The sequence below is a fragment of the Myotis lucifugus genome, unplaced genomic scaffold (assembly GCF_000147115.1).
Source record: "Myotis lucifugus unplaced genomic scaffold, Myoluc2.0 scaffold_525, whole genome shotgun sequence".
NCBI classification, from domain to species: Eukaryota; Metazoa; Chordata; class Mammalia; order Chiroptera; family Vespertilionidae; genus Myotis; species Myotis lucifugus.
In genome coordinates this window covers 162,100-187,090 of record NW_005871573.1, presented here as the reverse complement: position 1 = coordinate 187,090, position 24,991 = coordinate 162,100, and the positions used below count along the sequence as shown (strand labels likewise).

General features: G+C 47.9%; 2 protein-coding genes across 6 annotated transcripts in view; one reads left to right on the top strand and one right to left on the bottom strand.

The window, feature by feature from the left end:
- Nucleotides 1–3,553: 3,553 nt before the first annotated feature.
- LINS1 (lines homolog 1) lies at nt 3,554–13,685 on the bottom strand. 4 transcript variants are annotated; one of them, XM_023745233.1, is made up of 8 exons: nt 13,639–13,679; nt 12,636–12,895; nt 10,536–11,025; nt 10,346–10,435; nt 8,922–9,063; nt 7,689–8,279; nt 5,987–6,158; nt 3,554–4,530 (listed from the first exon to the last, which is right to left on the bottom strand). In XM_023745233.1, the coding sequence occupies exons 3-8, from the start codon at nt 10,932–10,934 to the stop codon at nt 3,624–3,626; spliced, it is 2,301 nt and encodes a 766-aa protein (XP_023601001.1). In that variant the 5' UTR covers nt 10,935–11,025; nt 12,636–12,895; nt 13,639–13,679; the 3' UTR covers nt 3,554–3,623. The 4 variants fall into 4 exon arrangements, with proteins under 4 accessions (XP_023601001.1, XP_006104027.1, XP_023601003.1 ...); XM_006103965.3 differs by lacking the exon at nt 12,636–12,895 and having other exon boundaries at nt 13,639–13,685; XM_023745235.1 differs by lacking the exons at nt 12,636–12,895; nt 13,639–13,679 and adding an exon at nt 11,657–11,674.
- Nucleotides 13,686–14,060: 375 nt separating this feature from the next.
- Nucleotides 14,061–24,991, top strand: part of ASB7 (ankyrin repeat and SOCS box containing 7) — a 33,049-nt gene continuing 22,118 nt past the window's right edge. The window contains exons 1-4 of one of the 2 annotated variants that reach the window (XM_006103964.3): nt 14,061–14,550; nt 14,757–14,855; nt 22,489–22,603; nt 24,492–24,716. In XM_006103964.3, coding sequence (XP_006104026.1) covers nt 22,546–22,603; nt 24,492–24,716 — 283 coding nt within the window. In that variant the 5' untranslated portion in view covers nt 14,061–14,550; nt 14,757–14,855; nt 22,489–22,545. Of the gene's footprint in view, nt 14,551–14,756; nt 14,856–22,488; nt 22,604–24,454; nt 24,717–24,991 lie in introns of both variants that reach the window. The other variant, XM_014446340.2, reaches the window with a different exon arrangement.

Below are 24,991 nucleotides of genomic sequence, written 5' to 3'. Positions count from 1 at the left end.
CCTGCGAGGGGACAGGGGCCCGGACACACGGCCTGAGAGGGGACAGGGGCCCGGACACACGGCCTGAGAGGGGACAGGGGCCCGGACACACGGCCTGGGAGGGGACAGGGGCCCGGACACACGGCCTGGGAGGGGACAGGGGCCCGGACACACGGCCTGGGAGGGGACAGGGGCCCGGACACACGGCCTGGGAGGGGACAGGACTGCACCTGCGGGGTAGGCCACCCCCCAGCCCCACACACACCCGGGCCGCCTGGCCTGGCGCTGCCGGCTCCGCACCGTCTCCTGCACCGTCTCCCACACGGTCCCTGCCGCCCGTCCGGCGGGCCCTGCTGCGCAGGCGCGGCAGCGGCGCCTCTGGGCGCGGTGCATGCTGGGCCGGCGCTCGAGGCCCGCGCAGGTGGCGGCCCTCGTGCACCGGAAGGAAAGACAGTGCACCGGAAGGACAGCGGCTTCCTGTCCGCGGCACGTGCTTGAGCTGCGCTGCTCTGCGCTGAGCTCGCGCCTTGATGAAAAGAGAACTAAACCCGTGGAAATCTTCATAAAGGAGGTGGGGTCGTGTAGTCTGGGAAGCCCCCCCGCCCAGCCCTGGGTTTCAGGCCCTAGTAACCTTGGGCTTTTTCATGGCCTTTTATTTATTTTTATTATTTATTTTTATTTCAGAGAGAGGAAGGGAGAAGAGAGAAACATCTATGATGAGAGAGGATCATGGATGGGCTGCCTCCTGCACGCCCCACATTGGGGATGGAGCCTGCAACCCGGCCATGTGTCCTGACCGAGAATCGAACCCTGACCCCCTGGTCTGTAGGTCGATGCTCAACCACTGAGCCACACCGGCCAGGCCCATGTACTTTTCTTTAGATACCAGTGGTTTTTTGCAACAGTTCGTTCACAATAGGCAGGATGGACAATACAGATGCGTAAGCATCCCAGTATCACCAGTGCTGTGTCACTCTTGCAAATGGCATGCTGCTGTGTGTGTGAGCGCAGCCTCCCACGGTGGGTATGTCACCGCCGACCTGCCACGAATGGAATGACACATCTTCCTCAACAGGGGCCTTGCCATCCTCCACAACAGACTATTATTAAAGAACTAAATAAGCACCACTGTTCATTTACTTTTTTTTTAAATATATATTTTTATTGATTTCAAAGAGGGAGAGGGAGAGAAACATCAATAATGAGAGATTGTCATTCATCAGCTGCCTCCTGCACACCCCACACTGGGGATCGAGCCTGCAACCCAGGCGTGTGCCCTGACTGGAAATCAAACCACAGCCTTCTGGTTCACAGGTCGACGCTCAACCACTGAGCCACACCAGCTGGGCTGTTCATTGACTTTTGACACTGCTGTTAAGAGCAATGTGTCTGGTGGGATTCCAATGGCTTTTCTCTCTTCATGCTTTCTTTTCAATGCAAGTACAGCCCGGCCAGTGTGGCTCTGTGGTTAAGCAAGGACTTAGGAACCAGGAAGTCAGGGTTTCATTCCCGGTCAAGGCACAAGCCCGGGTTGCGGGCTCGATCCCCAGTAGGGGGCGTGCAGGAGGCAGCCGATCCATGATTCTCTCTCATCATTGATGTTTCTCTCTCCCGCTCCCTTCCTCTCTGAAATCAATAATATGTTTTAATATATATATATACATATACATACATATACATATATATATATATACACACACACACACATATATATATATATATATATTGAGCTTTGTAATTAGGAGGGAATACACCGTATAAAGGCTTCTATGGCTTTGCTCAGTTCTGCCTTCTTCAGCATGATCAGAAGTTAGAAGTGGTTTGCTAGCCTGACCTGTGGTAACAGTCAGAAAGGCATTTCATCAACCACAGTGTCTGAGAGGGCATTCAAATAAGCATCACCATCTTACATAAAGGACGAGACCAATTAAAAGGTCAGTATTTAGGTCGAGTTTCCAAACACCTTGGCAGCTCAAGCCTGGTGACTGCAGCCCCCGTGTGCTCCCAGAAGAGGTGGGAGGAGTCCGACAGGCAGAGCCTGAGGCCCGGTGGCCTGGACGACCTGGCCGTGGCCTTCAGCGATGGTGTGGTTTTCAGCCTTTCTGTCACTCAAAAATCCCCAGTATTCAGAGAACAGACAGAAGTTGAAAACCACTGTCTTTCTGTGCTTTCTCTCCTCCTCCCCTGTGGATCCAACTAAAATTGCTCTCAGCCCTGGCTGGTGTGGCTCAGTGGATAGAGCACCAGCCCATGGACTGAAGGGTTCCAGGTTTAATTCCGGTCGGGGGTACATGCCTTGGTTGCAGGCTCCATCCCCGGCCCGGGCCCTGGTCAGGCGTGTGCTGGAGGCAACCAATCCACGTATCTCTCTCACGTCGATGTTTCTCTCTCTCCACTGTGTGTGAAAATATCCTCGGGTGAGGATTAAAAAAAATAAGTCCTTAGAGAGGGAGCCCTTCTCATTTACTCAGCATCTGTCATGTGCTCAGAATGGGACTGACAGGAGGCTATTCACTAGGGACAATGGAAAGAGCTTGGCAAACAGCATGACTAAAATATAATGTCGAACGATGTGTCAAATGCTACAATACAGGAAAGAGCACACAGTGAGTACGATTTAATGGTTCAAAACAGACGGGGGAGGCCACAGTCGGTTTGGCTCAGTGGATAGAGCATTGGCCCACGGACTGAAGGATCCCGGGTTCGATTCCAGCCAAGGGCATATACCTCACTCGCAGGCTCAATCCCTGACCTTGGTCAGTGCGAGTGCAGGAGGCAACCAGTCGATGTGTGTGTGTCTCTCTCTCTCTCACATCGATGTTTCTCTCTCTGTCTCTCCCCCTCTCTTCCACTCTTTCTAAAAATCAACGGAAAAATATCCTCGGGTGAGAATTAACCAAATAGATGAGGGAGGCTTCCCAGATCCAACGTGGAAGATGGGGCGTGATGAAGGAATATATATGTAAGAAAATCAAGGTGACGCTGCTCAGACATGGGTGGGGGAGAACCGAGGGTGAGAGCAGCAGGTTGGGGCCCGTTGCACAAGGCCCTGCATAACCTGTTTGAGTCTGACAAACAGCCTGTTTGTCAGTGTCACCATCCCAGCACACGGGGAGGGCAGGCGACAATGCGGAGAGGTTTAATCGTGGAAATGCAGCGACGTACCATTATTTAAAAAGATAATTTAGAACACGCTTCCAAATAATGTTGACGAAGCCAGACACCAAAGAACACATATGCCTGGGTTCCATTTGTAGAAAAGACAAAACCAGGCAATGTTTATCTACATTCTCTCCATTTAGGATAGAGCTACCTTTATGGCCATGTACCAGAGGGAGGAAGAGGGAGAGAGCGAGAGAAACATCAATGATGGGAGAGGATCACTGATCTGCTGCCTCCTGCACGCCCCCTACTGGGGATCGAGCCTGCAAGGTGGGCATGTGCCCCGACTGGGAATGGAACCGCGACCTCCTGGTTCATACGTCCACACGAGCAGGCTGGGCTCGCTACATCTTTGTAAGTCACCAGGCTGCTTCTAATCGGCCAAAAAAGCCTTCATTTAGAAAACGCTTCAGAGGTTTTCTCTTTTACTAGCACCTCATTCTGGCCAAACAAACAGTTCCTGGAAAGAAAATGCCACCGTTTCACAGAGGGTTCGTACTTTTATGACAAATTGCCTCGATCTGTTTTAACAACCTCAAAAGGGCGGTAGGGTTATAGGGGAAAAGGTTTTTCTTCTGCAAACGGGAAATGGCAGCTTGCAGCTCTTGGAAACACTTCACTGTTCGGTAAGACGTTCCCACTTCATAGACAACGTTCCTTGGGGCTTCGTCCCAATCCACAGAGAAAGGAGCATCGGGTTCTTTCGGAACCGCAGGCCCCGACTGAAGCTCCGAGCTCAGTTCTTTCTTACCCCTCCCTGTTCCCACTGTGACCTGAATGTTCTCCGTGGCTTCTTGGTGTGCAGATGTCTGCTTACTGTTTGCTGAGCACAGGTCTGGGGGTTCCACTTCGGAATCATCGGAGGTGTCGTAATCGACCAGGCTCCGAGCGGCTGGCGGGGACGCCCGAGCGGCTGGCGGGGACGCCCGACCGCCAGCCCGGGGCGGGGCGTGGCTCTCCCGGGTGATCACGACCTGGTTCGGGGGTTCAGGGGAAGCCCCCGCCGCCCAGGAGACACAGGCCTGCGCGCTCCTGTGACTGCCAAGGGCAGCCAGCGGCCTGGATTCTGTGTGGTTGCTGCTTGTGTCTTGGACAAGTGAGGCGACGCGACCACAAGTATTTCTGCTATCGGTACATTTGGTTACATCAAAGTACTTGCAAATGGTGGAAAATGCATCCCAGTCTTTGGGCAGTAATTTTAAGTAGCGGACAAAATATTCCAGGAAGCAGGTTTCGGATGAAATCAAAAAGTCGAGGAGAACTGTCGAATCAAATCCTATATTTTTTAAAAAGAATAAAAAAATGCAGTGCGGGTTATAGCCGTTTTCGTGCGTGTGCTGGCTCCACGTTTCTTTTTCTTGGGCCAAGTTTTGAGCAGCTTCATATTCTCTGAAAATAAAGATAATGGAGACCCCCAGATTAATGACCTTTTACAAAAATAAGTTTTGGTAGGCATAATTCACATGCAATAATTCACCTCCCAGATTACAGTGTAATCCATGCACTATTTTTTTAAAAGAAAAAATTCAAGCCAAACTCTTTCTCCACAAACTCTATATTAACCCGACTCAATAAAATAAACAAAATCCACTGACTTTGGTAGTTCTAGTTTTTGTCTGCCCGACAACAAGTACCGTCTTCCATCCTTTGATATCAGTCTTCTTCATTCCCACCCATAACTCCTAATCCCATGTGGTAAGGTGGGTAAGGTGGAGCTGGACCCTATTGTCCTCCCTTCCTTTACCCTCTCCTGATCCCGATGAACATGTGACCCAGACTGACCAATCTGCTCTCCCCTGTGACTTGTGCTGGAGTTGTTAAAGATTATTTATAACTGGAAGGCAAGTCCGACATTGCTAGTGGCCCTGCCTAAGGATGAATTCAGAGGTGTGAGACAGAGAAGAGAGATAATGAACCCGCCGGTGTGGCTCAGTGGTTGAACGTCGACCCATGTACCAAGGGGTCGCCAGTTCGATTCCCAGTCAGGGCACATGCCTGGGTTGTTGGCTCGATCCCCAGTAAGGGGTGTGCAGGAGGCAGCCGATCCATGATTCTCTCTCATCATTGATGTTTCTTTCTCTCTCTCCCTCTCTCTTCCTCTCTGAAATGAACAAAAAATATATATTTAAAAATAAATACAGCAGAAGCAGAACTAGTGGACAAGGTCATCAGTTACTAGCTTCCTAACCAATTACAGAGATGTGCCACAAGAAGGTATTACCTCAGCCCAGCTGTTTCAATAAAGCAGAAATAGGATCAGTATACAATGTCATCAGTAACATGACTTCATAATCCATTTCACAGCGCTGCCTCAGGATGGCATCAGCCCCAGTTCAACTGGGTATAAAAATGAAAACTTTCCCAACCAATTAATAAATACTAAAAAAAGAAAGAACATGAAAACTCAGAATAGCAGCTCCTTCGATGACTTACAAGTTTCTATTCACCTTTACAAAGGCAAGCATCACCTTATAGAAGCTCCACATAGAAAAGTTAGTCTTCGAAGGAAGAGCTCTTAACCAAATCAGTGAGATTAAGATTTAGACCCAGGCAGCACAGAGATGGAGACTAAACCAGTGCTTCCATTGGCTAAGCCCAGGCTAGCTGTGCTAACCTAGGTTGCCTCGCCAACCACATCTTCTAACGAGAACTAACATGTAATCTCGTTTTCATGCAGGGCAGAGTTAAAGGAAGGAACTGGCTCTCACAAGGAAACCACAAGATTGTTAGGGATTTTTTTTTTCCTCCTAATGATGGAAAGTAAACAATAGGGCCAGCACAGTATTAGAAATGTTCTCTGCTTTCCTGGCACGGAGCGAGTGCAATGAGTTGACAATATACCGACCTGGTGAGCTTGAGGTAGATGCCCATGGATGCTCTCGCAGCCTCCAGCATGTCGTCGTCTTGCTCTATGAAGACCCTAGACAGCCACTCGCACGGGTTGTGCGCCTGCACGGACGGCTGGAGGTGAGGCTTTAGGAAGGTCAGTAGCTCAGACATGTACCTCTGCAAATCACCTTCAAGACATGAACATTTCAAAGTGTGGGCAACGGTTTACAAATACATTCACAGCGTGCCTAGGTATACACATAATGACAGCGTCTGGAGTACTTTAAAAGGCATTATCATGGCCCAGGCGGCATGGCTCAGCAATCCCCAGTAGGGGGCGGGAAGGAGGCAGCCAATCCATGATTCTCTCTTATCATCGATGTTTCTCTCTCTCTCCCTCTCCCTGCCTCTCTGAAATCAATAAAAAATATTTTTTCCAAAGAAGACATTAAATATATATGTATATATTGTTACCAATAATTTACATTAGTAGATATATCACACTCAAAATGTCTGCAAGTTAGGGAATTGAGCTTCAGAAAAGAAAAGTGACCGATCAATAGAATACCGTTCAAATGAACAGTCAGACTGTTCATGAATTCTTGCTAAAAGCACATAAATGAATGAATGGGCAGCAGACAACAGAAATCTTTGAATGCCATAGCTGTTACTAGTGGCAACAATGCAAGGAAACAAAACGAATTTTGCTTTCAAAATAACAAACTTGTTTTTGGTTATTTGAAGCATTAAAAGAAAGTACTACTATTAAGCACAAAACTCAAACGGGTTTGGGAAATTTGAAGTGCAATTTAGAACTCTGAGTTATGCAACATATGCCACCTAGTGCTGTAAATTATAACTGCACACAATTATATCTAATATACCAGTAGAGCTGATGTCCAAAGCAATTCGGGAAGTCACTGCTTACAAGCCAAACCTTTCACTAACACTATACGCTGCTTGTTCAGAGATGTTTGCTCTTCATTTTTCTCAAATGAAAAGGAGGACATGTCTTCCCAACACCTACACTGAATATCATACTTTACATGGCTGTCTTCGGACTCTACATCCTGGAAATTACATGCAACAATTTCTTCATCGATATAACTTTTCACAGATTAATTTCCATTCTACTCATAATTATCAATAATCTACATGAGTAGATATGTCAGTTTTATAAAGGAGAACAAGAAAATGCTACAAATACCCATATATCAGTTAACTTACATCACCTACTTTGCACTGACTTAACCACACCTACTTTTTAAAAAACTTAGTCATTAATTATACAAATTCAGCTTAGCCCACAAAATGCTGATGTTCCTAAAGGTAATTCTAATTTTTTTAAAGAATATCTGATAAATTATTACTAGGATTACATGTAGCTTAAACTAGTAGACTTCTAGTTCTGAGATTTGATAATTGTGAATAGTATTACTTCAGTAAGTAATTACCCATTACTTCACATACAAAAGGAGTTAGGAGACCAGCTGGTGTGGCTCAGTGGTTGAGAGTCGACCTATGAACCAGGAGGTCACGGTTCAATTCCCCGTCGGGGCACATGCCTGGATTGCGGGCTCCATTCCCAGTAGGCGGCGTGAGTGCAGGAGGCAGCTGATCCATGATTCTCTCTCATCACTGATGTTTCTCTCTCCCTCTTCATCTCCCTTCTTCTCTGAAATCAATATATATATTAAAAAAGGAGTCAGAAGAATTACCTCTCATTTCCTTGGCTGAAGCACACTTTTGAAACTTGATTTCTAAGGATTTAATGACAAGCAAGCTCGCGGCTCTAAGGATCACGTGATCTGGACCAGGGGGCCGCTCACATCCAGGCTGAACCTCGCCGCCTGCAAAGCAGGAAGGCTTTCCGCGGACAGACAACGTCCTCAACAAGCCCAAATCCACAGCGTGCAAAACAGCATCGGCTACAGCCGCCATGTCCCCCTCCAAATGCCGATCCGGTGGCGCCAGGGCGGCGACAGCCCCGCGACAGAGGTCTTCACCCGCTTTCCGGAGAAGGCACTTTTTGAGGAATATGACGAACTTCCTTTTGACGAAAGCCTGCACGGGCCAGGTGATGACGTCCAGCACACAGGACGGTTTCAAAAATAAAATCCTCTGGCAGGTGAAATGCAGGTCCCGGTGGGTCCTGGAAGCGATGAGGAGTTCAAGCAGCTCCAGGGCGCCCAGCAAGGTGTTTGCTAAGTGACAGGTGCCCGGGGGGCCGTCAAGATGCTGAGAAAAGAAGGAGTTGTAAAAGACTTCAAAGGGAGCGTCCAAAGGAGTCAGGAGCTGCTGTAGGAGTTCTGCAAGTGTAAAAAAGATAACTATGAACAACAGGAAAGACAAAGCCTCCTTAAAACACACTTTTACAATTCAATTTCTAGAAATGTTATCACTTTACACGATGAACAAATGGGCTTGCTTTACCTCTACCATGAACACACGAAGATACACAGACTAACCTTAATAACTAAGGTTAAAGTCCACTTTACAAGTAACCATAGCACCAGACTATTTTAATTTTTAATAACAATGAAAAAGCTTTTAATTTTTTTTTTAAGGTATCCTTCTCCGGCCGGTGTGGCTCAGTGGTTGAGCATCGATCTATGAACCAGGAGGTCACAGTTTGATTCCCAGTCAAGACACATGTCCAAGTTCCAGGCCTGATCCCCAGTAGGGGGTGTGCAGGAGGCAGCCGATCCATGATTCTCTCTCCTCATTGACGTTTCTCTCTCTCTTCCTCTCCCTTCCTATCTGAAATCAATAAAAAAATATATATTTTTAAAAAGGTACCCTCAATCAAAAAATATGGGGTGAGATTCTTTAATTTTTCACACGTGAAAACAGATCAGATGTTGTAAAATAAGTTTTACTCTTTGTTATAAATGTAATTCCCCTCGGGAGCAAGATAATGACAGTCGTTTACGGGGGAGTATAATTCGTACCTGATTTTTGTGAACATGTATCTTTAAAGATTTCTTTTATTACAGCAGTAAGAGTCCAGAGGCAGTATACTACCTTATCACTTTCAGAGTGTTCAGAAAGATTTTTTTGGCAAAAAGCAATCCAGGAATTACTTAATGTTATCTACAAGACAGAAAATTTTAAAAAGTGGTAAGTTATAATATAACTAGAGGCCCGGTGCACGAAAGTCATGCATGGGTAGAGCCCCTAGGCCTGGCCGGTGAGGGCCTTCCAGCTGCCGGGAGGCCAGGGCCTCCCTTCATTCCATGCCGCCCCCTGGTGGTCAGTGCATGTCATAGCAAGCGATCCGTCTCCCAGTTGGTCTCCTGGTTGAACTTCCGCAGGGAAAATTTGCATATTGGGCTTTTATATATATTAATATTGTCCTTACAATTACAAATCACCTATTACACACAATACGACTCTATGCAACAAAGTTTTAAGAAAGTATGATAATATTTGTTAAAAATAGGACACACACACACAAAAAAAAAAAAAACAGGAAAAAATAGGACACAAATATCCTAATATTCTTTAAGCCAAAAAATTCAATATGTCATAGGTATAAAGGATCAAAAGGGAACATGAAAATATCAGCAGTGGTTCTCTCCAGGTGGTGAAAGGTGTACATTTTATTTTGTTCTTTATACGTTTTCTCATTTCTCCAAATTTTCTAATGCAAATACCTGCCTTTTTGTATTCAGGAAAAAAAAAAGTCATTTTCAGAAAGGAGCAAGCATTTACAGCTGAAAGTCAGTAGGTGCTGAGGTTTGTTTGGTAACGAATTCAGAGATAAGAGAAAAATCTGATGCCTTTATTCTTTTCTTCATTTTGCTGAGACTGCCCTTAGGATTTACTTAGAGCAGTGGTTCTCAACCTTCCTGATGCCGCGACCCTTTCATACAGTTCCTCATGTTGTGGTGACCCCCAATTTCATTGTTATAAATTGAACAAAATTAAAGCATAGTGATTCGTCACAAAAACAATATGTAATTACATATGTGTTTTCCGATGGTCTTAGGCGACCCCTGTGAAAGGGTCGTTCGACCCCCAAAGGGGTCGCGACCCGCAGGTTGAGAACCGCTGACTTAGAGTAAACCCGTGGAGGACGGTCTTGGTTGATCTCCAGCAGGGGTTCCTCACCCCTTCCTTGGAGGGGCGGAAGGCAACCCACCTTCTCCTTTGAGAATCTTAAGTTCTGGACTCACTGACTCGAACCCCCCTTCAGGTTAAGAGTCTAATTTGTAATGAGCCACCGCGTACCGAAGACTCGAATGCTTAATGCAAGTCAGGTCATCAGGTTAGCAATCATGTTATGGATGCAACTCTTGGAAGGGAGAAACTGGGTGCCAAAGAGCGATTTTAAAGAACCTGGAAAGGATCATAACGTGAGCTGAGGACTTACCTTTTCCCTCAACTGGAATACAGAGGCCACGCGGAGGCATTTGGCAGCCACGTGAGACAATAACTTATCCGAGTCCTGGAACATGCAGATCTGTGGGAAAATAAATAAATTTACCTACTACTGTTGAATGCTTTTAAAACTTCCTTTTTTTTAAATCTAGATCTCTAAAAATAGACAACAAATGGCTTACCAATTGGGAATCAAGGTCCGATGACTTTAAAAGAACTGTAATGATCTCTCTGTACTTCTCCTTTGCTCGGAACTCCGTCTCCACGGTCAGTATCCTGGTCACCATCACCCGGATCACCGTCAGCCGAAGGAGCGTTAAATCTCGGGCACCTCTCTTCCCTGGCGCAGGCGCCACAGGAACGGTGGGCGGATGGACAGGGGGCGGCTGCCACTTGCCCTGGTCACCGAGGGTGACTGCGCGCTGGGAGGAGGCGGTCCCAGAGCCACTGTGATCTGGAAACGCTGGGCGGAGACAGCAGATGTAATCCCGGGTGTCGTTCTCCAGTGTGGCTCCCACAAGTACCTTCTTATATAACTGGTCCAAAACTTCCCAGATATCCTTCATTTCGACTGCCCACATCTGTCTTCCAGACAGGAAGTGGGACCATTCCAAACGGTAAATAGGAACCTTGGAAATGCGACGAATCTCTAAGGTGTTTCTTCCATAGAACCTACAATAGGAAAAATAAAACACTTTAAAAGTATATTCTAGTGCTCCAGCCCGGCCGGTGTGGGTCAGCGGTTGAGCGTGGACCTAGGAACCAGGAGGTCACGGTTCGATTCCCAGTCAGGGCACATGCCCGGGTGGCAGGCTTGACCCCAAGTAGGGGGGGCGTGCAGGGGGCAGCCAATTCATGATTCTCTCTCATCATTGATGTTTCTCTCTCTCTCTCTCTCTCTCTCTCTCTCTCTCTCTTTCCCCCTTCCTCTCTGAAATCAACAAAAATATTACTTAAAAAATAAATAAATAAAATGAGTCTGGTTAGACTCTACAGAAAGTTGAGGGAGGTGAGGGAGGCCTGGGTATCAGGGCCAAGGTTAGGGGAGGCTCGTGAGGGCGGTTAAGCACTGAGAAGGCCTAGACACCCAAAGCACAGAAGTTCCCGACATCCCTGCCGATCACCAGGGTCGATCACCAGGGCCAATCACCAGGGCCGAACACCAGGGCCGTCAAAGCTGGTCACCTTTCTCCCCACCCCAACAGGCTCCAACAGGAGATGGGGGGGGGGTGTGAGGGAGGGGAGAGGGAGGGAGAAAGGAAGGCAACGCTTTCAAGCTTCCGGAACTGCTCCTTCTACTTACCTTGGGGGGCCTAGAGCAGGTGCAGGTGCCCGGCTGTTCCTAGCCCCAGGGGCTCATTTTCTTAAAACAATGGAGCTCAAGTTTCACGGGTCTCAGAATCCCTAGGAAGGGGGGGGGGGGCGGGTGGGCCTTTCCCCAGGGGTTTCAGACACAGTAGTTCCGGGCTGGGGCCCAATCATTTTTATTTCTAACAAGTTTCCAGGTTCCCATTGAAGCACTGAGAATATTTAATACCTGCCGCACTTTTGTAAATTGCCCACTTATTATAAACTCTCCTCTGTAGAACTCTGCTACAGGTCTTTTTTTTTTTTTTTTAGCCTGATAATTAAGTCATAGACAAAAGACTTCAAATGATGTGGTTAAGGCAGATCTGATTCAGTGAGTGGGGGGTGAGGGGGTGCCAAGAACTGGCCAGGGGACTAAACTTCAATGAGCATTGACCAATCTACTTGATTTTACTGATAAGGAATCTGACCACATGAGGCTGATATTATATCATGCAATGCTACAGTTTTGTTTTGTGTTTTAATGGAAAACGTCTAGAAAGAAGACTTTTCTACCCTTAGTGGGTAAAATAGGGTTCTACGTTTTAAGTGCTGCTTCAGAATGAAAGGTTTCCTCATTCATTCCCCTTTCCTGCCTCCTCCCACCCCTGCCAGCAGCACGACCCAGATTTTACTGAACTGAATTCTAAATTCTGTGCACACAGTAAGATTTGATTTTTTAAAAATTTTTTTTATTGATTTCAGAGAGGAAGGGAGCGGGAGAGAGAGAGAGAAACATCAATGATGAGAGAGGATCATGCATCGGCTGCCTCCTGCACGCCCCCCACTGGGGATGGAGCCCGCAACCCGGGCATGTGCCCATGACCAGAAATCGAACCGCGACCTCCTGGCTCATAGGTCGAAGCTCAATCACTGAGCCACACCAGTTGGGCCAAGATTTGATTTTCAATTATTGAAAAAATAAGGTTACCTACCCCACCGCAGCAGAGTACCAGATGCTCAGTGATTTGAGGAACTACAGGCCCTCTACGGTGAAAACCTTTATGCAGCTCAAGTAGGAGGAAGCTGATCCTCCTTTATTGAATAGTCCACGTGAAAGGTTCCCTCCTGACTCTGGCTCTTGCTAACACGCTGTTCCCTCTGCCTAGAAAGCTCTCCCGCCTTTCCTTTCGTTTTAAAAGCTTGAATATACATTTCTATGCAACAAACTAGACAACTTAGAAGAAATAAAATCCTGAAAACACATAACCTACCAAGACTGGGTCATGAAGAAATAGAAAATTTGAACAGATTATTACTTGGAGAAGAATGAACCGGTGCTCAAAAAACCTCCCAACACTCGGCCTGGCCGGTTCGGCTCAGTGGCTAGAGCGCCGGCCTTCGGGCCAAAGGGTCCCGGGTTCGATTCCGGCCCAGGGCTTGCACCTGGGTTTAGGGCTCTATTGGCCTGGGGGGGGGGGGGGGACGCGCATAAGGGAGGTGACCATTTGATGTGTCTCTCTCACATCCATGTCACTCTCTCTAAATCAATGGAAAGAAAAAAAAAATATCCTCGTGTGAGAATTCACAGAAAAAATAAAGAGCAAACTCCAAGGGTCAAGCGAACACAAGTAGGTTGTTCACTATTGTTTCTCTAACGCCTAGGACGGTGCCCGGCCACCTGCTAAATGAATGCATGCTTGCAAACGCGTCCATCACACGTTCCTTCCCCCTTCCTTCACAGGGATCCGTATCCTGGGGGGGAAAAGCCCTTGAAGCGTCACCATCATTACAAAGACAGGTCCCCTCTTCCGCGCAGGGCGAGGTCTGCTCAGCCTCCAGCTACCGCGGCCCAAGGGATGGAGACCAGCCCAGGACCCGGCACTGGGGCGGTGGGACAAGGCGCCCCGGGGACTCCCGCCTCCCCAACCTTCAACCCTCGGGCCAGCCTCTCGGTCGGCCACACACACGGCTCCCCCGCCGCCGAGCTCAGTTTACCTGTCAGGGACCCTCCGCCTCCGCCATGCCAGCGCCCGCCGGCCCCCTCCGGGCCACCGTAATGCACAGACCGTCCGAGCGGGCCCCGCCTCCCGCATGCGTAGAAGCGCTATTCGGCGTGCAGTGTCTCCTAGCAACCGCTTCGAGTCCCTCCGCTAGGGGCGGGCTTTGGAAGCCACAGCGGGGAAGCCTAGAGGGGGGTGAGTGAGTGCAGCCAATCGCAGACGAGTCCCAGCTTCGATGGCCACGCCTCCTCCGACTGTCGCGAATGCGCAGTCGGCTTTACGGCAGGCGAAGGGGTGGTGCCGCTAGGGATGAGGAGGAGAGGAGGAAGCGACCAGCCAATCAAGTCGCCTCCTCCCGCCAGCCCCACCCACCCCGGACTTGGTTTACGGCTCCGGGCTCTGGCTCCAGGGCGGCCGCTGATTGGCTGCTGAAGGCTTGGTCCCATCCCAGTGACCCCAAAGTGCTGGAGGGAGGGGGCGGGGGTGGCCCAGTGCAAAGTGCATCCTGAAAGCCCCCCGCCTGGTGCCCCCGCGGCTGGTACCGAGGACCCTACCCAAGCCGAGACCTCGCTGCCCCGACAGCTCCCGTGTCCTCGCCTCGGAGCTGGGAGCCTCCGGCCCGGACCGCGGCAGCCCCTCTGCTCGGAGCCTTCAGACCGGGACCCCCCCCCCCCTTCCCGCCCGTCCCCGAGCCGGGACTTCCTCCCTGCACCCCTGCCCCGAGGCTGCCCCGCGGCCGGGACCGCCGCCTAGCGTCTGTGGATGCTCGCCGGGCTGGGGCCGGGAGGCTCGGAGGAGGCTCCGGAACCCCCGTGTCCGGCCCTGCCCGAGGCATTTCTTCAATGGAGAAGTTGGTGAGTGTGGAGGAGGCTGAGAGGAGGAAGCGCCGCAGCAGCTGAGGAGACAGGTAAAGTCAGTTACCTTCCCTTGAAGCGAAGGGGGCGGCTGGGAGGGAGGGAGGGGGAAAAAAATCACTGCATCTTCCTACCTGCCCTGAACCAACCCCTCTCTCTCTCTCTCTTTCTCTGCTCCCCTTCCTCCAAGCCCCCCCCTCCCTGCTCCTGGCCCCTGGGGCACCGCGCCTCACCTCTCTCCCTGGTTTCTGATTTCCAGGTTTGGTGTTTGGCTCCCGGAGCCTGGAAAGCAAGAGAGGCCTGCCCACCCACCTGGGAAGTAGCCGAGAGCTTCTAGCTGTAGCATCCTCCGTTGCAGGTAACCAGCCAGCCCGGCCCCTGCCCTCCCCCATTGTTGATCTCCGGGCTCCTGTCTCATTAGGCAATAGCTCTGGTTTCAGGGTGGTTCCCTCGGGGGGTGCAACTGGTTCCTGAACCCCCCTCCCCCTTTTCACCGCAAAAAAACACAAAAAACAAACAAACCCAGAAACGCTGCTCTTTTTGTCCTGCTCCTGGGCATTTTCATAACTTTTCCACTCCCTCAGAGTCTGTCCCACCCTTTCTCTCTGGCTGGTGTTTCTGTGTGTTGCATTATCTTTTGGTGACGGTACCACTGGTACCATTTTCCTTGCTCTGAGATTCAGAGAGTTTTCTGTAGCCCTCCCCCACCCCTCCCTCTCCTAGGAATTTTCCTCGATTGCTTGTTCATTCTGAATGGCTCTTTTTTTTTTTTTTTTTAATTAAACCGCAGTTTTCTGCTTCCCCCCGATTCCTTCCTATCGCCGTCCTTCTAGCTCCACCAGAATAAAAATCCCCGGCGTTCCCTAACCCACCAGGGTTTGGTCGAGGAAGGTGATGGCTGGAAATGTATGAGTTTTGGAAAATAATGTGAGTTTTTCCCTAGTAAAAAGGGAGTCGGTGTACCTTAACGGCGTAGATTGTAGGAAAGCAAAATGCGCCCCTGAAGGTCTGATGTATCGGGAACGATTCAGGCTTCTTTGTGTTTCTGTGGGACATGTGTAGATGAGCTCTGAAACTGTTATAAAAAGGTAAAAATAATACTGGTTACACCTCCGGTTTTCTAGAACTCATAAAACTTTCCATACTAGCTCGCTATCATTTGATATTCAAGAATTTTAAAACAAAGGAATGTTTTGGCTTTCTCTTTGCCCTCTTCGTAAATGAGATTTCTCCATTCAAAACCCTCACGGGTAATTTGTTAGATTGAGGTGTAAGCATCTAGCCCTGGCCGGTTTGGCCCAGTGGACAGAGTGTCGGCCTAAGGACTGAAGGGTCCCGGGTTTGATTCCAGTGAAGGGCACTTACCTGTGTTGCAGGCTCAATCCCCGGCCTTTGTCGGGGTGCCTGCGGGAGGCAACCAATGGATGCGTCTCTCTCACATCAATGTTTCTCTGTCTCTCCCTCTCCCTTCCACGCTCTCTAAAAATCAATAGAAAAATATCCTCGGATATTTATCCTTGGAGGATTAACAAAACAAAACAAAAAAAGAGAAGAAAAAAAAGGAAAGAAATGTAAGCATCTAATTCAGGCGTCACATTTGTGCTGCTGGATTTTGTTGGCGCCTCTTAAATGTTTAGGACATTCGTGTAGTTCCTAAAGAAGGGGGTGTGACCAGGGAAATCAGACAAGCGTCAATTCAGAAATTAGCCAAGTGAATGACTCTTCTAACATCCAGTCACGGGAATCTAAAGTGGCTTGTTAATCTCAGAGTAATTTTAATATCTCAAGACTGCTCAGGGAGTTGTAGGTGCCGCGAAGCAATTAAAATAGCAGAAGTCCTCAGGAAATCTTTGATTTACTCCGTTCCACTGGACTCGCTGCCTTCCGCAAAAAGAAAGGGATGTCTGTCTTGAGTCTCCCCACTGCCAAGACATAGCTAGAGATACTTCTAAGGGGCTCTGAGGGTTTCCATACCCTTTTGTTGTTGTTGTTGTTGTTGTTGTTGTTAATCCTCACCCGAGGATATTTTCCCATTGGTTTTTAAAGAGAACAGAAGGGATGGGGAGAGAGAAACATCGATACGAGAGAGACACATCGATTGGTTGCCCCGAGCAGGGCCCGTGATCAAGCCCACAACCAAGGTACACGCCCTTGACCGGAATCGAACCCGGGACCCTTCAGTCCACAGGCCGACACTCTCTAGCCACTGGGCCACACCAGCCCTGGCCTGGTTTGCATGTTCTTGAGACCTGGAGGCAGACCCCACGGGGGAGTGCTCGCTGCAGAATGGGATTTCGAGTCAGTGTCTACCAGGGACTGTCCCGTGTGAACGTTTAGGGCAGCCTTTCTGAGTGTACATAGGGTCCGCTTCGTTTCAGTGAAAGCCAGGCGGAAGTCTGTGAAGTTCAAGGCCGTTTTGATTATTTCAGTGTGCGAATCACCAGAGAGATGTCTAATAATGAGGACTTCTGAAAATATTTGAAGTATGTTTTTTTTTTGTTTTGTTTTTGTTTTTAAATATATTTTATTGATTTTTTACAGAGAGGAAGGGAGAGAGATAGACAGTTAGAAACATCGATGGGAGAGAAACATCGACCAGCTGCCTCCTGCACATCTCCCACGGGGGATGTGCCCGCAACCCAGGTACATGCCCTTGACCCGAATCGAACCCTCTATCCACTGAGCCAAACCGCCTACGCTCTATCCACTGAGCCAATTAAGGTAAAAATGAATGATGTGTTTTCTATTCAGGTCTTCCCTGTTAAATATTTTTTCCCCCGCTTTAGACCTAATTCTAGCCAGGCTGGTGTGGCTTCGTGGTTGAGCATCTAGAGCAGCCGTGGGCAAACTACAGCCCGTGGGCCGGATCCAGCCCGTTTGAAATGAATAAAACTAAAAAAAAAAAGACCGTACCCTTTTATGTAATGATGTTTACTTTGAATTTATATTAGTTCACACAAACACTCCATCCATGCTTTTGTTCCGGCCCTCCGGTCCAGTTTAAGAACCCATTGTGGCCCTCGAGTCAAAAAGTTTGCCCACCCCTGATCTAGACTTTCTGCCTTCCACCAAAAGGAATGTCTTTCTTGATTCTTCCAATTGCCAAGACCTAGCTAGAGATCCTTTAAGGGGCTCTGAGGGTTTGCATATTCTTTTGTTTTTGAACTAGGAACCAGGAGGTCACGGGTTCGATTCTCGGTCAGGGCACGTGCCCGGATTTCGGGCTCGACCCCCAGTAGGGGCCGTGCAGGAGGCAGCCGATCCATCATTCTCTCTCACATTGATGTCTCTCTCTCTCTTTCTCTCCCCCCCTCTTCCTCCCTCCCTTTCCGTCTCTCTCAAAATGAATGGAAAAAATATTCTCAGGGGAGGAATGAAAATGAATAAATGAATCTTTGTGTTATATGGAGGCCCAGGAGTGGGGTGGAGATGTGAACACACCTTGCTTGTTTGGGAACATAAACGCTATGCGATGTTGAGTGAGATACTAACATCACACTCCTACTCGATTAGGGGTTCCAGTCTTTTGATCACATCAGCAGAACGCATCCACACACATCTCGGCCATGTTGGACTTGGTAGTATTTCTGTGCCCGTCTTCTCTGTTAGGACTTGCGAGCCGTTGGTGGCTTGGTTTTTGTGTGTGTGTGTTTCCTCAGAGGCCATATTCTTGGAGTTGCTGATTTTATTTCCTTAGCAGCCTGGATCTCGGTTTACTCTGCAAAGAAATGCTTACTTTTTTTTTTTTTTTTGAGTAGCAAGCTGTTATCTTGTTTCCAGCTTGTGTGAAATCTGAAAGCGCAGCTCTGATTTGTGTCCCTTAATCAGAAAATGTGTGGACTTTTCAGTGAAAACCGCACGCAAAGAGCCATTAGTGACTAATCGTGTGTGCCGACGGGAACTGGGGACATGTGGGCCAATTGGGTGCCCGTTATGTAACTTTAGGCAGGTCTGAAATACGTTTCGTTTTTTCATTTCCTGCACTCCATTGTATGGATAGAGACTTTTTCTTAATTATATGAAGAAAGACGTTTTGATTTTAACTTTAATGAAGTTTACTTGGCCGTCCATGTGGAAATTAGATGGTAACATTTATTTCTGTATTTATTTTTTTTAATATATTTTTATTGATTTCAGAGAGGAGGGGAGAGAGAGAGAGAGAAACATCAGTGATCAGAGAGAATCATTGATTAGCTGCCTCCTGCACACCCCACGTTGGAATGCGATCCAGCCTGCTACCCGGGCATGTGTCTGACCGAGAATCAAACCATGACCTCTTGGGTCATAGGTCGGGACACTTCAACCACTTGAGCTTACACCCAGGCCGGGCTAAGATGGGTAACATATATTTTTCTAAATATTTAGTTTTCTTAATAATGTCAATAGCATAAAAGTTTGGAGGCCTATATTGTTATCTTTTGGCCCCATATAGAGTAGAGAAGATGCATTCATCAAATTTAAACATAGTATTAACATTGGGCAACAAAATATTATAAAAAGATACATCAGGCCCAGCCGGTGTGGCTCAGTGGTTCTGTCGACCTATAAACCAGGAGGTCATGGTTCGATTCCCGGTCAGGGCACATGCCCGGGTTACAGGCTCGATCCCCAGTAGGGGGCGTGCAGGAGGCAGCTGATCAATGATTCTCATCATTGATGTTTCTCTCTCTCCCTCTCCTTTCCTCTCTAAAATCAATACAAATATATTTTAAAAAATAATAAGATACATCAGGGAAGTGGCTCATTTGGTATATAATTCTAAAGTCTTCCTTGTTGGTATGCTTTTTTGGCTTTTTTTCTAACTGTAAAACCTGAAATGGAATTTCTGAAGATTGCACCTTCAGAGTTTTAGTCATTCTGAGTCATCATTGATTTAAAACAATTCACGTTGTACATTTACTTATTTACACACTTGCCTCCCGGGCCGTGTTCCCTTATGCGATGGGTGATTTCCATGAGCTGTCAGATTTTCAGACCTGCGCTCCTTAGAGGAAATAGACTTTTTTTTTTCATTCTCACCTCTGGACTTCCTCTGCGGTTTGCAATGGGCACCTTTGCCCTTTAAGTTCAATCGTCTCTATGTTTTCCTCATTTGTATACATGTGCATAGCTGGGCTCTGCTAAGGGCAAGGCCCCACAAAACAGCACCCAGATCAAATTCATTGTTTGATGCTTTGGACTGTGAGGACCTTTGGTAATAAGTCGCCGTCCTTCATAATTTAAGGGCTGCAGCTGCCAGGGATCATGTGTGCATGGTGTGTGTGTCCGTGTGTGCATGGGATGTGAGTCTGTGTGTGCATGGTATGTGTGTCCATGTGTGCATGGGATGTGTGTCCGTGTGTGCATAGTGTGTGTGTGCATGGGATGTGTGTCTGTGTGTGCATGGTATGTGTATCCATGTGTGCATTGTGTGTGTCCATGTGTGCATGGTGTGGGAGTCCATGTGTGCATGGTATGTGTCCGTGTGTGCATGGTGTGTGTGTATGGTATGTGAGTCCATGTGTGCATGGGGTGTGTGTCCGTGTGTGCGTGGTATGTGAGTCTGTGTGTGCATGGTATGTGTATCCGTTTGTGCATTATGTGTGAGTCCGTGTGAGCATGGTGTGTGTGTGCATGGGATGTGAGTCTGTGTGTGCATGGGATGTGTGTCCATGTGTGCATGGGATGTGTGCCCGTGTGTGCATGGTGTTCGTGTATGGCATGTGAGTCCGTGTGTGCATGGTGTGTGTCCATGTGTGCGTGGTATGTGGGTCCATGTGTGCATGGTATGTATATCTGTGTGTGCATTGTGTGTATGGGGTGTGAGTCCGTGTGTGCATGGTATGTGTCCGTGTGTGCATGGTGTGTGTGTATGGTATGTGAGTCCATGTGTGCATGGTGTGTGTGTCCGTGTGTGCGTGGTATGTGAGTCTGTGTGTGCATGGTATGTGTATCCGTTTGTGCATTGTGTGTGTGTCCGTGTGTGCATGGGGTGTGAGTCCATGTGTGCATGGTATGTGTCCGTGTGTGCATGGGATGTGAGTCCATGTGTTACTCCTGGGAAGATCCCTGCATGTACAGAGTGCTTTTGGGGTTTAAGCCTACGGTTATTATTGATAGTGGTTGGTATTGTCAGAAAAGGGGAAAGTGATGGGCCACTTCCAGAATCACGTGGTTCCTGTTAAGTAGGCAGAACTGTCTAAGCGAGTGCTACCCGGGGTCACAGGCGTGGCCGGGCCTGATAGCGGGCCCAGTTCCCGGCGGGCGCGCTCAGGAGGCCTTCGCTTCTCTGATGGAAGGTGCCCATTCGGGTTATCACAAGTTATTGTTGTTCGTGTCTCTTTCTTGTTGAGAGGAACCATTTAGGTACTTCATCTTTTAACACAAAGCCTTTTCTTTTTTTTTCCTTTTTTAATATATTTTCATTGATTTCAGAGAAGAAGGGAGGACAGAGAGAGAGAGAGAGAAACATCCATGATGAGAATCACGGATCGGCTGCCTCCTGCACACCCCCTACTGGGGATGGAGCCCGAAACCCGGGCCTGTGCCCTGACCGGGAATGGAACTGTGACCTCCTGGTTCATAGGTCGATGCTCAACCACGGAGCCACACCCGCCAGGCAAGATCCCTTTTCTTTGAGTTGCAGAGGGAATTTTTTCAGAGTTCATATAAGGAAGCTGGCAAGACTGTTGTTAATCTTTTACTCACTTGGGTGTGTGCATAAAGGAATGACAGCCTCACAGTGACTCACGTGCTGCCTTTTGGACGTATGAGGAACCAGCATTTAAAGTCATGATCTCCTTTTCCTTGTCACGGATTCCGTTTTGGCTCTGGCCACCTGCTGTATTGAGTGCACACATTTTCTCATCTTTCTTAGTCCTGTTTGGGGAAAAACAAGTGACTAACGGTGTCCGTTAAAAAGTCATTCAGGCCCTGGCCAGTTTGGCTCAGTGGTTAGAGGGTAGCCCCAAGGACTGAAGGGTCCCAGGTTCTGTTCCGGTCCAGGGCACATACCTCAGTGGCAGGCTCGATCCCTGGTCCCAGTTGGGGCGAGTGTGGGAGGCAGCCAATCCATGTGTCTCTATTGCATCTATATTTCTCTCTCTCTCTCTCTCTCACTCTCTCTCTCTCTCTCTCTCTCTCTCTCTCTCTCTCGTCTTTCCCCCTCCCTTCCACTCTCTCTGAAAATCAATGGAGGAAAAAATACCCTCAGGTGAGGATTAACAACAACAACAAAAATTGCCCAGCCGGGTGCCTCAGTTGATTGGAGCTTTCTCTTGTGCATCGAAGGGTTACGGGTTTGATTTCTGGTCACGGCATGTACCTAGGTTGTGGGTTCAATCCCCAGTCAGAGCCAAATGGGAGGCAACTGAACCATGTTTCTCTCTCACATTGATGTTTCTCTCTCTCTCTTCCTCTCTCTCTCTCTCTAAAATTAATAAAACATATCCTTGATTGAGGATTTTTTTTTAAATATATTTTATTGATTTTTTACAGAGAGGAAGGGAGAGAAATAGAGAGTTAGAAACATCGATGAGAGAGAAACATCGATCAGCTGCCTCCTGCACATCTCCTACTGGGGATGTGCCCGCAACCCAGGTACATGCCCTTGACCGGAATCGAACCTGGGACCCTTCAGTCCGCAGGCTGATGCTCTATCCACTGAGCCAAACCGGTTTCGGCTTGAGGATTTTTTTAAAGTAATTCAAATTAGGCAAGTCTGAAAATATATTCTGAATAGAGCAAATGTGTGATTTATTATTTTCTTTATTCTTTTTCCAAAAACACCCTGCCTCTTTGGGGGAAAAAAAAAATCCTGAAAAATAAGTGATTTTGTACCAGGGAGGAGATGAATGGAGGTCTCAAGGTCATTTTCTCGCGAGACTTGGCCTGACCTCTGTCTCTGCTCCGTAAGGTGCTGAAGCGTAAGTCCATCGAATGGTAGACGCCGCGGGCCGCTGTGATCCTCTGTCATCTTTCGGACTTTCCCCACGGTTGTTATTTGTTTTTAGGTAAAGGAAGCTGATCCGTCATCCGGACGCTCTCTGAGACCCGCCCCACGATGCTGTATGTGCACAATGCTTACTAGGCGGCCCCCTCCCAGGAGAAGGGACTTTCTTCCGGAAGGTAAGCGACTCGAGGTTCCCGGTCACCCGTACTTTGGTTGGGGGGAACCCCTTTAGCTTTGACTCCTCTCCCTCCAATCAGCTCATGGAAAACTCAACACAGCACTCGCTACAAGAAAACCCAGCTTTCGTTTGATGGTGTTTGACCTTTTTTCTTGCAGAGTAGCCCTCATTCGAGGGCCAAGGTAGATCATCCCATTAAAAAAAGAATCTGTTAAAGATGGTTGCTTTGACCCGTCCATAGCTCCCATTCATTCTTTCCGAGGGTCTTCAACATCTTAAAACCGTAATCGTAGCCCTGGCCGATGTGGCTCAGTCGTGAGAGCGTCAGCCTACGCGCCAAAAGGGTCTCGAGTTCGATTCCCGGCCCCAGTCTGTGCGCATGTGGGAGGCAACCAGTCAATGTGTCTCTCTCACATCAATGTTTTGCTCTCTCTCTCTCTCTCTCCCCTTCCCTCCTCCCTTCCACTCTCTGAAAATCAATTGGGAAAAAAAAGATCCCAGGGTGAGGATTAACAAAACAACAACATCAACAACAAAAAACGCTAATAGTAGGCAAAAACCTATTTGAACAGGATTCCTGGTTTTACATTTTCTAAAACTAGAGAGACTTGACTTTAGTGTCAGTTGAAAAATAATTAAGTGAAGAGATGGGGAGGAAATCATGTTTATTAAGAAAACAGATCGTCTTGAAATTTCTCATTTCCTAATTTTTCTGAGGAAATAGCTCTCCGTAGAAGTAGTCCGATATTTTTAAATGACGTTACTTAGTAGTGATACTTAAGAGTTTGTTATAACCGCCCTGATTTGGCTCAGTGGATAGAGCGTCAGCCTGCGGACAAAAGGGTCCCAGGTTTGATTCTAATCAGGGCACATGCCCGTGTTGTGGGCTCGATCCCAAGTAGGGGTTGTGCAGGAGGCAGCCAATCAATGATTCTCTTTCATCATGGATGTTTCAATCTCTCTCTCCCTCTCCCTTCCTCTCTGAAATCAATAAAAATATATATTTAAAAAAATAGTTTGTAACACCATTTTCCATGTATAAAATAGCATAGGATATTTGATTATGCTCTTAGGCTGTGATGATGTGGCCTAAGTTAGGCTTAAGTTTACCTTTGTACAATCTATAATGAGAAGTTGTTGTTTTTCTGGTGCCCTGACCGGGAATCGAACCTGCAACCCTTTGGTGCATGGGATGACGCTCAACCAACTGAGCCACACCGGCCAGGGCTATAATAAGTTTTACACGATAACTTATTATTGGTAACAAGATCATCCCAAGATGTCTAACCTACATAACAGACCAAAATGTCTTTAAAGAACTTTATCCCATAATTTTTTTTTATTTTTAGAAATGGAAGCCTACTAGGAGATGTGTCTAATCTATTCCTGAAAATTAGCCCAGATGGAGTGGCTTCTAAAAGAATGTTAGTTTAAGTTTCTGTATGTCTTTAAATACATTTTTATTGATCTCAGAGAGGAAGAGAGAGGGGGAGAGAGATGGAAACATCAGTGATGAGAGAGAATCCTGGATCGGCTGCCTCCTGCACGCCCCCTCCTGGGGATCGAGCCCACTACTCGGGCCTGTGCCCTGACTGGGAATCGAACCGTGACCTGGTTCATAGGTCAACACTCAACCACTGAGCCATGCCGGCCGGGCGGCTTTCTTTGTGCCATCTTTCATCATCCTACAGAAATCACTGAATGTCTTGGTCATAACAGATTTGGTTCATTATGAACTGGCATCACTGAGGCGCACGCGATTTAGCCAAGGGAAATTCCGTAACATTTCATGGCCCCTCTGTCAGGAGCCCAGAATCCTAAACGCCATGTTCTCTGCCTCCCCTTAAAGGCTGACCCCTGTGACCTAATGCATCCTTTGTAAGCAGTGGACTCCGCTAGGATGTTACACCACCACTGTCGGAGGAACCCTGAGCTCCAGGAAGAGTTGCAGATCCAGGCCGCGGTGGCCGCCGGGGATGTCCACACCGTCCGGAAGATGCTAGAACAAGGCTATTCGCCGAATGGCCGGGATGCGAATGGCTGGACCCTGCTCCACTTCTCAGCAGCCAGAGGGAAGGAAAGATGCGTCCGAGTCTTTCTAGAACACGGAGGTGAGTCTACTCAGGAGCAAATCTCTTTTTTTTCCCCCCAAGGAGAAGTTTAAAATGAAACTATATTTAATTTGAAACATCTGTGTGCATGTGCATATCATTTTTTTTAAAGATATTTTTTTATTGATTTCAGAGAATAAAGGAGAGGGAGAGAGAAATAGAAACATCAGTGATGAGAGAGAATCATCGCTTGGCTGCCTCGTGCACGCCCCTACTGGGGACGCGACGCCCACAGCCCGGGCCTGTGTCCGGACTGGGAATCGAAGAGCGGAGCC

Coding starts and splice junctions, on each gene's coding strand:
- LINS1 (XM_006103965.3), bottom strand. CDS start 10,934: ATGTGGGCAGTCGAAATGAAGGATATCTGGGAAGTTTTGGACCAGTTA. Junction 6,159..7,688: donor TTCAGCCAAGGAAATGAGAG/GTAATTCTTCTG, acceptor CATGTCTTGAAG/GTGATTTGCAGAGGTACATG. Junction 4,531..5,986: donor ATCTACCTCAAGCTCACCAG/GTCGGTATATTG, acceptor CTTTATTTTCAG/AGAATATGAAGCTGCTCAAA.